This window comes from Populus trichocarpa, chromosome 6 (assembly GCF_000002775.5).
Source record: "Populus trichocarpa isolate Nisqually-1 chromosome 6, P.trichocarpa_v4.1, whole genome shotgun sequence".
In the NCBI taxonomy this organism is placed as follows: domain Eukaryota; kingdom Viridiplantae; phylum Streptophyta; class Magnoliopsida; order Malpighiales; family Salicaceae; genus Populus; species Populus trichocarpa.
The window spans coordinates 7,762,960-7,776,918 of NC_037290.2; the positions used below are offsets into that span (position 1 = coordinate 7,762,960).

Sequence of the window (13,959 nt, forward strand, 5' to 3'; positions counted from 1 at the left end):
TGATGGAGAACAATTACTTTTTCTTATAGGTAACCTGGAAAAAAAAAAGATGTTAGTTGTTATGCCTCGTTTTATTGGTGGGAATGGTTGGCACTTGCGGGTGATTGAAGATAAAAGTTGGTGTCCTCTAAAGAGTTAAGTTAGTGGGAGATAGTCATTTGTGAGAAAACTACGCTCTCTCTAAAAAGACAGGTTGATAAGAGATAATTATTGGTGAGAAAGGTAGATATTGTACTGATAATTTATGGGTAAGCATAGAAGAATACGGTGTCATACTGACTTTCTTAAAAGTTGTTACTCATGATGTGTACTAGTCGATGAAATTTTGAAAATTTAAATTGAAGGACTCGATCACAATATGATAGGGAAAAAACCTAGTTTTGCAACGAGTGCTTGGACCGGAGAACAATCCCTTAAACTGGGGTGTAGGCCAGCTAGTTAGCCCAATCAGATTGCGCATCGGTTCGAATAAGAGCAAATCAAGTTGGAGAGCAATCCATTTGGGTTGTACAACAATCTATTTGGGTTGTACATGTAGACTGGTCTATAATTTTTTATTTATTTAATTTTTTATCATCATAATCATCATGAAATTGCATGTTGATAATTATTTATTTTTTCAACCACCCAGGACATCGATTTTTAACCCTGTGCCTTGAAATAAAAGTAAGAACACCAAATGTGTTTAACATGTCATGTCACATTGGGCATGGGAAGCGTGGTGTGTCAATACTCATGAATCACGAGAACCATTTTAATATAATACAAGCAGCAAAGTGGGCTTGTTAAAACATTTTCTTACATTCCAAAGGTCTATTTTATTCTGTTGAATATTTCACTTTCTTTCCTTTTGCGCATGGTAATTAATTTTAAAATATGGTTTAACTAACTCTTACTATACATTTTTTTCAAATCTTCTTTTTCAATTTGAAACTTAGTCGTGCTTTTGCCCTCTCGTCCTTTTTTTTTTGTTTTTTTTTTTTTTTTGGTAATATGCCATGGGAATTGAGACCCCTAATGGTTGTGCTCTGGGCTGGCTATTGTTTGGACTGATTTGGTTATAAGATGAACATAGGCTACCGTGACCGTATCGTTCGTTTCTTCTCTCAAATCATTCAGAACATAGTATGCACCCATGAAGTTGAGAATACAGCACACGGACGAAGTTACATCTTTCAAATATAGCAATTACAAATTTTTACTTGCATGTAAATAATTCTAGTAACAACAATCAACAACTCAACACTAACTGGCAATTGCTGGCTAGGCATGCTCTGATGTATAACTTTGGAGAACAAAATTTAATAAAAGTATATGCACCCATCTAAAAGTTTATTCCTACTCATAGCATTACATGTAGTTTTCGCAGATAACTTCACTAATTTCTCGTGTTTTTTGAGCAAAAGAAAAGGGTGTCAAAAGTTGGGAGCCCCAGAACACAACGCATTTCCTTTTAGAATATACTACAGCCCTACAGAGTTCACCCCACCAATGTTCGCATTGTCTACGGGAAACAATTACCGAAGGTTAAAAGTGGTGAGGAGCAAAGGGAAAGAATCATACATCCTGTACCGTGGTACCAGTCATCATTTTTACACAACTAACATTTTGCAGACAGATAAGACGTCCTCAGCCTCCATGACCCTTGTAAGCCCACAAGCAAAAGGGCCCCACATAAAAGAAAGCAAATCTAAGATGTATGGTGATGACCCACTACTTTCTTTGCAAGGATAAATTAAACATAGGCCCTGTGGATATGTTTACTCACTCCCCAGGTTTAGTGAACCATCCTTCATGAGCTTCATGCTTAGACTGTTGAATCTCCCTCTAGAGTAATGACGGGAAACTTTCCTCCAATCTGTTCCAGTTTTCATCATAGCAAAGAATTCGTCATAGCTGATTCTTCCATCCTGCATTCATAGGACATTGATGTCAGACTGAAATCTCCTGAGCCAAGATTAGCATATAATGTTAAATTTAGTATTGCCAATTCACCTTGTCAGTGTCTACTTCTTGGAAGATGTCATTTGCCACATCTGTACAATCATCCGCTCCATCCTCCATCAGGGCATCCCGGAGCTCATCTGGCAAAATGTAACCATTGCCATCCTTGTCGAAGTAGGAGAATGCCTTGCGAAGATGCTCATCATTGTCCATCCTTTGGAGAGGAAGAGAAACAGCGACAAACTCCCCATAGTCTAGTTTACCCTTCCCATTAGCATCTACCTGTTGGCAAACATAATCCATTCAGAACCAACTGGATATAAAACATTCCTTAACATTATGTTTGCTTAACAAAAGGAATGAAGATGGACGGACAAGTAAGAAAGAATAGGCTAGAGACAGAAGCAATGCTCAACGCATTTTTAGGTGGATCCATATTGAGTAAAGAATACATGAATCCAATCCTCACATTGATTCCAACATAATTCAACTCATCCAAATTCGAAGGATAGGGAGAAAAACAAGAATTAGATGAGCATTGTTCTATGGTACCTGTCATCTAAATTTTTTTTATCTTGTCCACCAAACTAAGTAAGAACCGAGAAAGAGAAACTGCTTTCATCCTTTCTCTTCTTCATCTACCCAATTCTTACACTATTTTCTATCCTCCCAACCATTTTCAATGTTGCTTTGTTCTGACAATAGCCTAAATGATAAAGATTGAACACTTTGAAGAAGGAACAAACAAATTCATGCATGTACTTGCAGCATGTGAAAACTCCTGAATTCTTCATCAAACCACATGTAAACTCAAATTCTTCATTAACCAGGTAGACTTCAATTTCAACCTTCACCTTTAAAATGTGGTTATAAAACCTCAGAAGCTTTCCCATTTGTTTTGATGTCTCCCGTGTTAGTTCTTTCTCATATTTGACTAACAGAAAGCATGAGATGGTGGGCTTGTTAATTTTCTTTTGTCTTCTTTTTCTTCACATGGAATACATCAACTTTCCAAATGAAATGCTAAAAAGAAAAAATGAGAAAGAAAAAAAAAATCCATAAACTGCCTTCCCAACCCCTCCAGAACATATATATACCTACTTGTAAAGGTAATTGATAGTCCACCTTTATCCCCGGCAAACCCCATCAGAAGTCTGAAATCAAGATAGAACAAGGCTCCAGTCACTTTCACCAATCTCTCAACTCCTACAGATCCAATCCAGCCCAAGAATCTCTTCAAACCCATTCCCCACAACACGGTCTGATGAAAAGATAAATAAGAAACTGAAGCCAGCTACCATAACTGACTTTGAAATAGTACATCACACAGGGAAAGGGATGATGGAGATGGAGATGGGGTTAAGAAAAACCAAGGGAGTGAAGAAGAAAGGAGTTCAAATGCGGAATTATTGAGAGGATGTAAACATAGGTTGAGATCAAATATTCAGTGTAATGAAACTGTGGAAGAGAGCATGTTAGTGGAATCAAAGGATAAAGGATGGCTGTATCTAATTCTAGCTTGATAAGACTCAGATGTTGCGCGTACACAGTTTAAAGAGGGATAACAGCAAAGAATTCAGATTTTTCCCTAGCTTTTCTCGGATAAATTTTCAAAGATTGGCTTGTTTTATGGAGAAAAAAGGAAAGGAAATTAGTATAATTTCCATGGGCACTTATAGCAGAGGATTGAAAAAGGTCACGCATCAAAAAACATGAGAGAATAAGAGGTTAAGTTTTAGAGCGAGGTGGAGATGAAATCTGCTCTAAACTGTGGGCTATCCCTGTAGTTAAGCCAGCTATTTTCTAGCAGCAATGAAATGTTCAAACACCATAATTTTTACACCCTTAAGTTCCAAGAGTGAGCATTCTACTCAGAAGCTTAAAGTCAATCTCTTATACAAATGTAATTTTGGTCTAGTAGCCACCAGCTTCCCTTGTTTTTTTTCCTTTTTGGGAGCCCTCAACCTTCATGCTAGAACCTAAACCTTCATCTTCCAAATCAAGCTGGAATCCAGTTTATAAATTTAAACAACATTTTGTCCATGTTATCACTGTAGAAATATAATCTATAATCCTACTTTCAGATTTCCTCAAAGATGTAAATTATTTGTTTCAGGAAAGACAACTGGAAAGTGCAGGGATAGACCACCTAAACAAAAGATTAGAACTAAAATTGCTTCCGGGACAACTGATTATGCTAAAGTGTGGCAAATTAAGTAACTGGTCAGATAACTAGGCTTGATGTATTCTCATGATGTGTAAATGCCAAAGCCTCGTACCTACACTTGCATAATACTTTCTCCAATGTCGAAGGTGCATCCCTCACTTAATACGAAAATCATTGCGGATAAGAGAAAAGAGAACTCTGAGATGTATCCATTGCAATCACGCTACCAGTACTGTTGTTGAAGGGGAAAACATATAGCAGGTATACTATAGATACTGTTTGATTATTTTAGCCAAGTACAGATACTGTTTGATGAAACTTGAAACTGAGATGCATAAAGTGTACTCACAGCTTCAATAAGCATTTGAACTTCAGACTCCCCAAGCTGGGAACCAAAACTTCGAAGTCCAGTTTTCAATTCTTCAATTGAAACAATACCGTCATTATCGGTGTCCATCTTCTTGAACATTTCTTTGATATCTTCAACTTCTTCAATGGATAAGAAATCAGCAATAACCTAGTTAAAAGTACCAAACTATTTATTTCTGGATGGGAGAAAATAATATCAGATGAACAATAAGAAAATTATAGAGGAATAAAAATCTAACCCTGAGAGCTTTTCTTTTGAATCTGTTCATCATTGAAAACTGCTTAAGTCTTGACTTGACAACATCTCCAAGAGGAACATTTGGAGCTTTCTTAGCATTTAGGAGCCAAGGATGCTCTATAAGTAGAAACATAAACATTCGGTGAAAGATAATAAATATTAATCATGCTTGTTCAAATGCGACAAGTATTGAAATCATGATACATGAAGAATGCCATTAGATAAACTGGATAATCATAGCTTTTTCCTGGACAGAATGAACAGCTTGCTGAAGCAAAATATTAACTAGGGAGATGCTAAAACTTTTAGGCTTAAAAGCAGCAATAATGTACCATGTATACAGCAAGAGAGATAATGATGAAGTTATCAAGCAAGATTTTTTAAGGCTGGTAAGCTAGATGAAACTGTAGCATTCCCAGTTATATCTTGCATATTGTAGTAGTTCTTCAACTATGATGCATTATCACGTCTGTAAAGCAACATAGCACTTGTTACAGATTCATTTATCAAGTCCCACATTTTTGTCCACATAACAAGATAAATTGTGAGTTAAGATAGTTTCCTAAACAGGTCAGAACTGCAAATTTCAGAATTTTTGCCAACAAACTAAGATATCTAATAAATTGTGGGGGCTGTAGACAGGGTCAGAACTGTAATTCTTTTATACCTTAGGTTCTTTTGCCTCTTATCTTTAACTCCACTATTCTAGGAGTGTTCAGTGATGTAATGCATCTTAACAACCAGGTAGAATCTCAATTAAAGAAACAATCTACCAAAATAGTAAAATCATACCAAAATCAGATGGAATTTGCAACCCCATGCTCCCACACCCACCAACCCAAAAGAACAAAGAAACAGTGTTCCCAGATGGTAAAACTAAAAAACATGCTCATATGATGAGGTTCTGTGCAAATAAAATCATATATATAATATACCTAACACTTGTTTTGCAGTTAATCGAAGCTTTGGGTCTGGCTCCAGCATTTGCCTCACTAAACTCTTAGCATTTTCCGAAATATTTGGCCATGGATCCCGTTTGAAATCTATAATCCCACGAAGAATGGCCTGAGCAACTCCTTGCTCGGACTCTGTATTCATAAAAAATAATAATAATAATAATAACCCTCCTTTCAAGAAAAGCTCAAAAAAAAAATAAAGAAAAAGCAGGAGTACAGAACAAAACGAAGAAAGAATAGCTGTGCACATACACTAAAGCCATCATACAATGATGGAAAGGAGATTCTTAGAATATGGTGCAAGCACTCATGCTGCAGTCTCCCTCACCACAACACACAAACACACACAAGCAAACATAGTAAATGCAAGAGAGGGGTGGGAACCAAAAGTATAATTACCAGCCCAAAATGGCGGAACACCGCACAACAAGATATAGAGAATGACCCCTGCACTCCATATATCAATTTCCGGTCCATAGTTCCGCTTGAGCACCTCTGGAGCCATGTAATAAGGACTTCCAACAATTTCAGAGAACCTCTCACCTATTAAAAATTAGGCAGTAGTGAACATTAGCATAATATAGTAACTAGATATAAAAATAATCAAAAACAATAAAAATTTCAATGATTTTCACCATATGGCCAGCATGTGACAATTTTTTGAAATAAAAGTTGTCTTCCCAGAAGCACCTAAAATATCTATGACAATTATGAGGAAGAAAACATCAAGTTCATATCTAAAACCTAACCGTGACTAAACATGGTAAGCATCCTACACATGAACTCTAAAATAAAACTGTGCTCGAACAAAATAGCATCCCAATCCTCTTATTAGAGCAACCACAATAGGTTCTTCAGAAAGGGCATCATAAAAAAAATTACGCACATAGAACTTAAGATGCTAAATGTAGACTATTAAACAGAATATTAAAAGGAATTTCCTAACATTTCAAAGCATGATACTCCAATAGTCTTATCACTCTAGTAACTAGAGATTCCAGCATTTTCACTAATACTACATTACCCTGGCAAGTAGCAACAAACCACATACTTACATCGATGCATTACTTACACACACGCACGCAAGAAAAGGAAAGGGAAACAAAATCACTTATCTATCTAAGATAAACCCTTATCATTCCATTTTCCCATCATCAGTTAATAATAAAGTTATTTCTCACCTGGCTTAAAGAAAATAGACAAGCCAAAATCAATAGCTTTCAAAGGCGAATTCTCTTTCTTACTCGCGAACAAAAAATTCTCCGGCTTCAAATCCCTATGAATCACACCATGCTTATGACACAACTGCACAACCTCAACAATCGTTCTAGTCACTGCGGCGGCGGCTCTTTCAGTATAATGACCTCTAGCAACAATTCTATCAAACAATTCCCCTCCTTCACACAACTCCATAACCAAATGCACCGCATTATCATCCTCACAAGCTTCTTTCAAGCTCACAATACTCGAACTCTTCGGCAAATGCTTCATTATCGCTACTTCTCGTCTGACATCTTCAATATCCACAGCAGTCCTCAACTTCCTCTTCGAAATACTCTTACAGGCAAGTAACTCTCTCGAGTCTCGCTCTATACACAGATACGTTACGCCAAATTCTCCCCGACCTAGCTCACGATCTACTAAATAGCGCTCTTCGATGTTCTCCTTGGGGAAGCCAGTGAGGACTGTGATTGGTTGCGGTGTTTTTTTAGCTGTGTTGTCTTTCTTTCCGTGATCGTGACCGGAGAAGCTCGATTTCACATCTTCTCTAGCTACGGCGGCCGGAGATCTGCAACAATTCCCCATTTATAGTGACTTTTTTTAGATCTTGTGATGGAAAGAATGAATTAGGGTTTCACTTTTTCTACATTATAGAAAGTGAAACCCTACTGAGAGTGTGAAGGCAAAGTTAGAGAGAGGAGGAGGAGGAGGAGGAGGAGGAGTGGCGTTAGTGAGTGAGAGGAGTGGAGAATAGCTTTTTAGAGTAGAGTTTTTTTAGTCTTTTGAGAGTGTTTTATTTATTTATTTATTTATATTTTTTTTAGAGATAGAATAGTATTTATTTTTTTAATCGGAGACTGTGGTTCTGTGACTTTTGTCGGCTAATCGGGGTTGGAACGGGACGGTGAAACGGGAAGAGAGGGAAGGAAGGGTGAGTTGTTTGGATTCGGCAAGTGTTTTTTATATGGAGTCTGGACAGGACGGAATGATAGGAGTGAGAGATTGGATAATTTTAGTTTGGAATAAAGTCCTTCGACTTCAGTGTATTTCTAATGTTTCCATTCTTTTCAGGTAAACTATGTTTTTATCTCTGTAGATTCATAGATGTTTCAATTTTATACCTCTAGTTTAAAAAACATAGATGTTATCCCTGTAGTTTTCAAAATGTTCATAGTTTACTATTAACTAACGAAACCGATTGACGAGTTTAATTTTCTGATTTCTTTTGGTTCCTAGAGTACTTCCCGTGAGATATAATTTCAACTCACATGTAAAGGAAAAGGATGAAAAAGGGTGTGATTTCCGAGCAATTTAAACGATAAGGGTGACAGAAACATTTTAGAAACTAAAAGGTTAACATTGAAAATTCTAGATTTTAAGAATAGAGGGGAAACCTTGTTGATCCTTAGGTATGGTTTGGAAACACGAGCCGTTTATGGAATTAAAAATAAATTTATTTAAATTTGTTTTTTATATTTTTAAATCATTTTAATTTTAATATACTAATATCAAAAATAATTTTAATATATTTCTAAATTTACATTTTCAAACCTTCTCTTAAACAAAGTTCAGCCTTCTTTTTAATAAATAGTTGCATTAATTTTTCTATATGTTCTTTAATTTAATTTAATTTAATGTGTTTGATAAATGGTGAAATAATAAAGATGATTTACTGTAAACGTAATTACTACTCTATGGGCTAGAAACTTCAAAGGTAAACTACTAATGAAGCGAGACAGTATAAAATAATAACAATATTAATTATGATGTAGGGGATAAAAAAATATCTTAAGAAAAATAATAATAATAATAATAATAACCTCCCTTACTCACACACAAAAAAAAAAAAAAAAAAGATAGCGATCACAAAATATATTCCATGAAGGTCTGGTTAGCTAACTCAATCTAAAATATTATTTATTTAAAATTTAATTTTTTTATTTAAAATTAATCTATTCAATTTTTTAAATCATTTTAATATGCTAATATAAAAAATAAATATAAAAAAATATTATTTTAATACATTTCTGAGTGAAAATCATTTTAAAACGTAACATCTAACACACTCTCAAACATGTCCATAATAGTCAAACACTAGTTAGTTGCCCTATGTGTTGTTTTAAGAAACTTTTTAACAATATTATTTATTAAACTTGATTTGGTTATGGTGATTGTCAACTTGACATTTAGCCTAGGTAAGGTTTTATATTAATCCAGTTAATCTAATAAGTGCATTAATAACTCGGTCGACCCAGTTAAACCTAATTTGATTTTTTATATAAAAAATAAAACAACATCAAGTTTTTTTATAAAACAAATATTGAAAAGGATAATATTTCGAATTAACCTGAGTTAACCTGCTTATCTCATGACCTATGTCATAAGCCTCATTGAGTTCGATAACTTTATTTTTGAGAATTAATTTTTATTTAATTATATAATAATAAAAAATAGATATTCGAATGAAAGATAACAAATAAAACTACAGAAGAGAAATGAATTTTTTTTCTAATTAATGTAATCTTTTCTATAATAAAATAGTTTTTTATTAGCAACATATTTATGGAATAAGAAAATCAGAAATAAAAAAAATATTAAAAAAAACCTATAATGCTTTGAATTCAAAATGGAAGAGCATAAATTATTTTGAGAACAATTGAGAAAATTTATAAAAAAAAAAATTGAATAATAGATATTTTATTCTCATTCATTATTAATAATCAAATTATTTTAAAAATTCTATATATCCATCCAATATATAATTATCTATAAAAACAATAGATAATGTCATCATAAAAAAAAACTCTAATTTTCATAAAAAAATGACACTTTTTTTTAATAAACGACAACAACAGTTAACATAAAGGTTTATTAAAAAATTTAATATTTTGAAACTAGTGTATCTCTTCGATCTAAACTTCATTTTCCTAATGCATCTCTTTATTATTTTAATAAAGCATGTTCTCTAATCAAAAGCATTGTTTTTTAAATAAAAAACTTATCATGATTTCAAAAAAAAAATTAATAAAAAAATATTAAAATAATATTTCAATACATTACATTTGATCGAAGGCAAAAAAATTAATTAATATGATAAAATCATATCAAGAATCTACTATAAATTGTGATACACGACATCGCGAGGCACCTATTTTTTTATGGTATTGAAAAATAAGTTATTTTGGGGGAAATTAAGATTTTATTGGAATCGTCATTTAATAATTTGAGAAACTTAGAAATCCTAAATTAGACAATGATCTCAAAGATTCAGGTACTAAATTAGTTATAATTAAGGGAAAGTCGACATCACCCTTAAAACATCATTTCAAGTGAAAGGTTACCCTTACTTGTGTTTTTTTTCTAATTTTATTCAATTGCTATAATATTATAGCTTATTTTCAATTTGATTTTGAGGGTTAACATCGATCCCTGAAAATAAAAGACATGTCAAAAATGGCATCAATTTCTAAAAATAGTAGACTCGTCAAAATGTTGACGTTTAAACCTAAAAAGGAGAATTATGTCCAAGTTGCAAAAAGAAAAATGAGCATAATCCATACTTGTTTTTTTTTTTTTTTAGATTTTGACATTGGTTCTTTTTTTTAAAAGAAAGAGATGCGTCGACGAATAACGTTTATTCCTAAAAAAAAAGATTATGTTGGAATAGTTAAAAAATAAGCATAACCTATATTTGAGAATTAGGCTTTAGACACTTGCATGATGACGGGATAACTTAGGTGTTGGACCCGCATCGTCATTCTTTTTTATATTTATCTCAAGTATTTTACAAAATACAAAAAAAAAAAATTATAAATACATGTATAAAAAGACGTAAAATACTCCTAAAAGTCCCAAAAATTACCTGAGTGTCATTATATGGGGAAAAGACTAAAATAACCTTGAATTTCACCAAAAATTATAAAAATAGCCATGGTGGCGCGTGTAGCTCACGTGCAACCATTATTGGAGGAAGGCGGTCCCTATATCTCATGAGGATTTTAGATTTTATTTTGAATTTATCTATCAACTATACTTTGGCTCGACCTTTGTCGAACAAGCTCTTGGGAGCTGGATGATTATGGCATGAAACGATAAGATTAATAGCTAACTTTGATCCCACAGTGGTCAGAAGGATCACGTCTAGAGTGACTGCTTATTGGGAGAGCTTCATGTCTACGAGAACGATCTCTAGAGGGACTAGGAGATCATCGAGGTGGAAAACTTTCCAAGTTATTTTGTCCAACTTCCTCTAGATAATACAATTATCTCATGACAAAAGGGATTGCTTGTGGTTGAGAGGTTTAGACTAAGAAAGCTACCTCATGTGCTAGGGCTTACTGGGGTGGCAAGGCCTAATGTTGTCTCTCTGATGCAAAGATGGCTTGGGTAAGGTCTTGCTCTTGATTAATGAGTTATGAAACTTTGATGAAGTAGACGCGCTAACAACTGCATGGAGGTCTGTGACACGTCCTATCTTCGGGTTTTCTTAATTGTCTACCATTAATAGTGATTAAGGATGTCAAAAACCAGTTTTGAAAGAACAGTTGATGGCTTTTTGATCAATTTCTCATAAAATGGTGTCAATTGATGATGTTATAAAATCCAATATGCTTAGGAATGAGAGTTTTTTTAAAAGTGTTTGGATAGAAGATGATCACACGTTCATGTTAATGTTTCCTTCTCTAGAGTTCAAGAAGTTGATGATTAGTGATGGAAGACCCAATACATGCAAAACAATCTTTTAAAGTGGGATTTAGAGTTCCTCCAATGATAAAGTCAATGACTTTGAATAAATATTATAATAAATAAGATAATGAACTTTAAATTATTTAAAACAAAAGTGTTTGTTTGTAATTATGTATGATAAATGCTTTGTAAAACAAGAGTATAAATATAGAATAGGAAAAATATGAACCTTTTACCTAGATCGTTCAAATGCTATATATATATATATATATATATATATATATATATATATATATATATATATATATAGCCTCTGAACTTTGTTATGTTGCTTGAATAGAGAAGTTGAAACGTCATTTCCTCCTAATAGTATTAATGCAAATAAATATCTCTAACACAATATTAATGATGAATGGATATCTCTTACACAATATTAATTTTGATGGAAATATGATCAGTTCTTAGAAGATTTTTGTGCACCTAGGGATATAGGGAGATAATCATTCTTGACTTTTAACATTTTATGTTAAAAGACATAAAAATAAACACGCAAATTTTCGTGACCCAACATGGAGCCTAAGAAATATTACCAACTATATATGTATTTGGATCTGGAATGACTCTAAACCCAAGGGTAAAAAGTTTGAAACCTTGTCAAACTTATATGCACTTGAGCTCAGCGCGTTGCAGACCCCAAAGAAGTTAGGTCTGGCACCTTGCCACACCCACATGCACTTGGGCTCAGTGTGGAGCTAAACCCAAGAAATTTGGATCTGACATCTTGTCATACTCACAAATACTTAGCCTTAGCATGTAACTGAACCCAAGGAAATTGGGTCTGGCATCTTGCTAGACTCACAAGTACTTGGGCTCGGTACATAGTTGAACATAAGAAAATTAGATATAGCACCTTGCTAGACTTATATGTACTTGGGCTCAGCTCAGAGTTCAACCCAAGAAAGTTGGGTCTGACATCTTGCCGGACCCACATATAATTGAACTTAGCGCGTAGCTAAAACCAATGAAGTTAGGTCTCACATCTTGCTAGATCTATATGCATTTGGGCTCAGCGTGTAGTTATACCCAAAGAAGTCGAGTCTGACATCTTGCTAAATCCACATGTATCTAGGCTCAGTGCGTAAATAAATTCAAGAATGTTTGGATCTAGCACTTTGCCAGACCGATGCACACTTGAACTCAGAGTATAGGCGAACCAAAGGTAGTTGGGTCTGGTATTTTATCAGACCCACATGCATTTAGAACCCAATAATATTTGGATTTGGCACCTTATCAACCCCACATATACTTGGACTCGGTGTGTAGTTAAACCCAAGAATGTCGGGTTTGTAAGTAAGTCGAATCCATGTCATCCAGGCTTGGAGGAATGCCAAGCCTGGATATATTATGTTATTACCCTGTCTTTAATCCTTTTAATCATGAATTTTTAAGCAAACATATCAAAAATACATTCACACACACGAGCGTGTGAAATGCTGTTGTTTTCTAACTTTCTATATTTATAATGTAATATATATATTTTTTTGATTTACGTGGGTGTCCGGGCCAGCTTGCGCGCACCACGACTAATCCCACGGCCCACTGAACATCTTGCAAACCCAGTGAGCATGTAAGGTACCGCGGGGATGACAGACATGCACAGAGAGGTTCGAAGCCGGTTGCAGAGAAAGGAAACAATTCCCTACCACCGCTGGGCCAAGACCTTAAGTGCTATAATGTAATATATTTATATTATAGAAAGTTAGATAACAGCAGCTTTTCACTTTCCTTGATACTAGGAAAAAATATAAATATATTACGTCATAGCATTACATTAATGAAAAGAATAACAAGAAGATACTCTTACCTTATTCTTATGGTACATATGTTTTGTATTTTGAATATTTGTGTGGTACTTTGCATAAAAATATAATTAAAAATCCTCTTTACCAAACATTCATATTTTCCAATCATATAAAACACTTAAGTGTCATCCAATAACATCATGCCGTGTATTAAAAATTAACTATAAAAAATAGATCCTTCTTAACATGCGTGTAAATGAAAAAAAAATTTATATCATTAAATATTTAACAGGGAAAAAGTAAAAGAGTTTTTAATTAAAAAAAAATTGAATCAAAGTTTCTTACAATAGATTTCTTTTTTTACTTAAATCGATTAAAATCTCATATTAGACTTTAATTTATAACATTTTTTTTATTAACGTTGCAAGAACATAAGAAAGAAATAAGTTTTTTTTTAATTCTAAATCCATCACAGGTTCCTTAAATTATTAAAAAAATTACGATAATACTAGAACTAAATTATATGTCATTTATAAATTTATTATTTTTCAATGATATATCCTTTATTGATAAAAC

At 33.6% G+C, this 13,959-nt stretch overlaps 1 protein-coding gene across 1 annotated transcript; it reads right to left on the reverse strand.

Moving 5' to 3' along the window:
- Window positions 1-1,300: 1,300 nt before the first annotated feature.
- Window positions 1,301-7,874, reverse strand: LOC7468058 (calcium-dependent protein kinase 13). Its single transcript, XM_024604304.2, has 7 exons — window positions 6,856-7,874; window positions 6,074-6,217; window positions 5,654-5,806; window positions 4,720-4,835; window positions 4,461-4,628; window positions 1,996-2,226; window positions 1,301-1,910 (listed from the first exon to the last, which is right to left on the reverse strand). The coding sequence occupies exons 1-7, from the start codon at window positions 7,478-7,480 to the stop codon at window positions 1,761-1,763; spliced, it is 1,587 nt and encodes a 528-aa protein (XP_024460072.1). The 5' UTR covers window positions 7,481-7,874; the 3' UTR covers window positions 1,301-1,760.
- Between the last annotated feature and the right edge of the window lie 6,085 nt (window positions 7,875-13,959).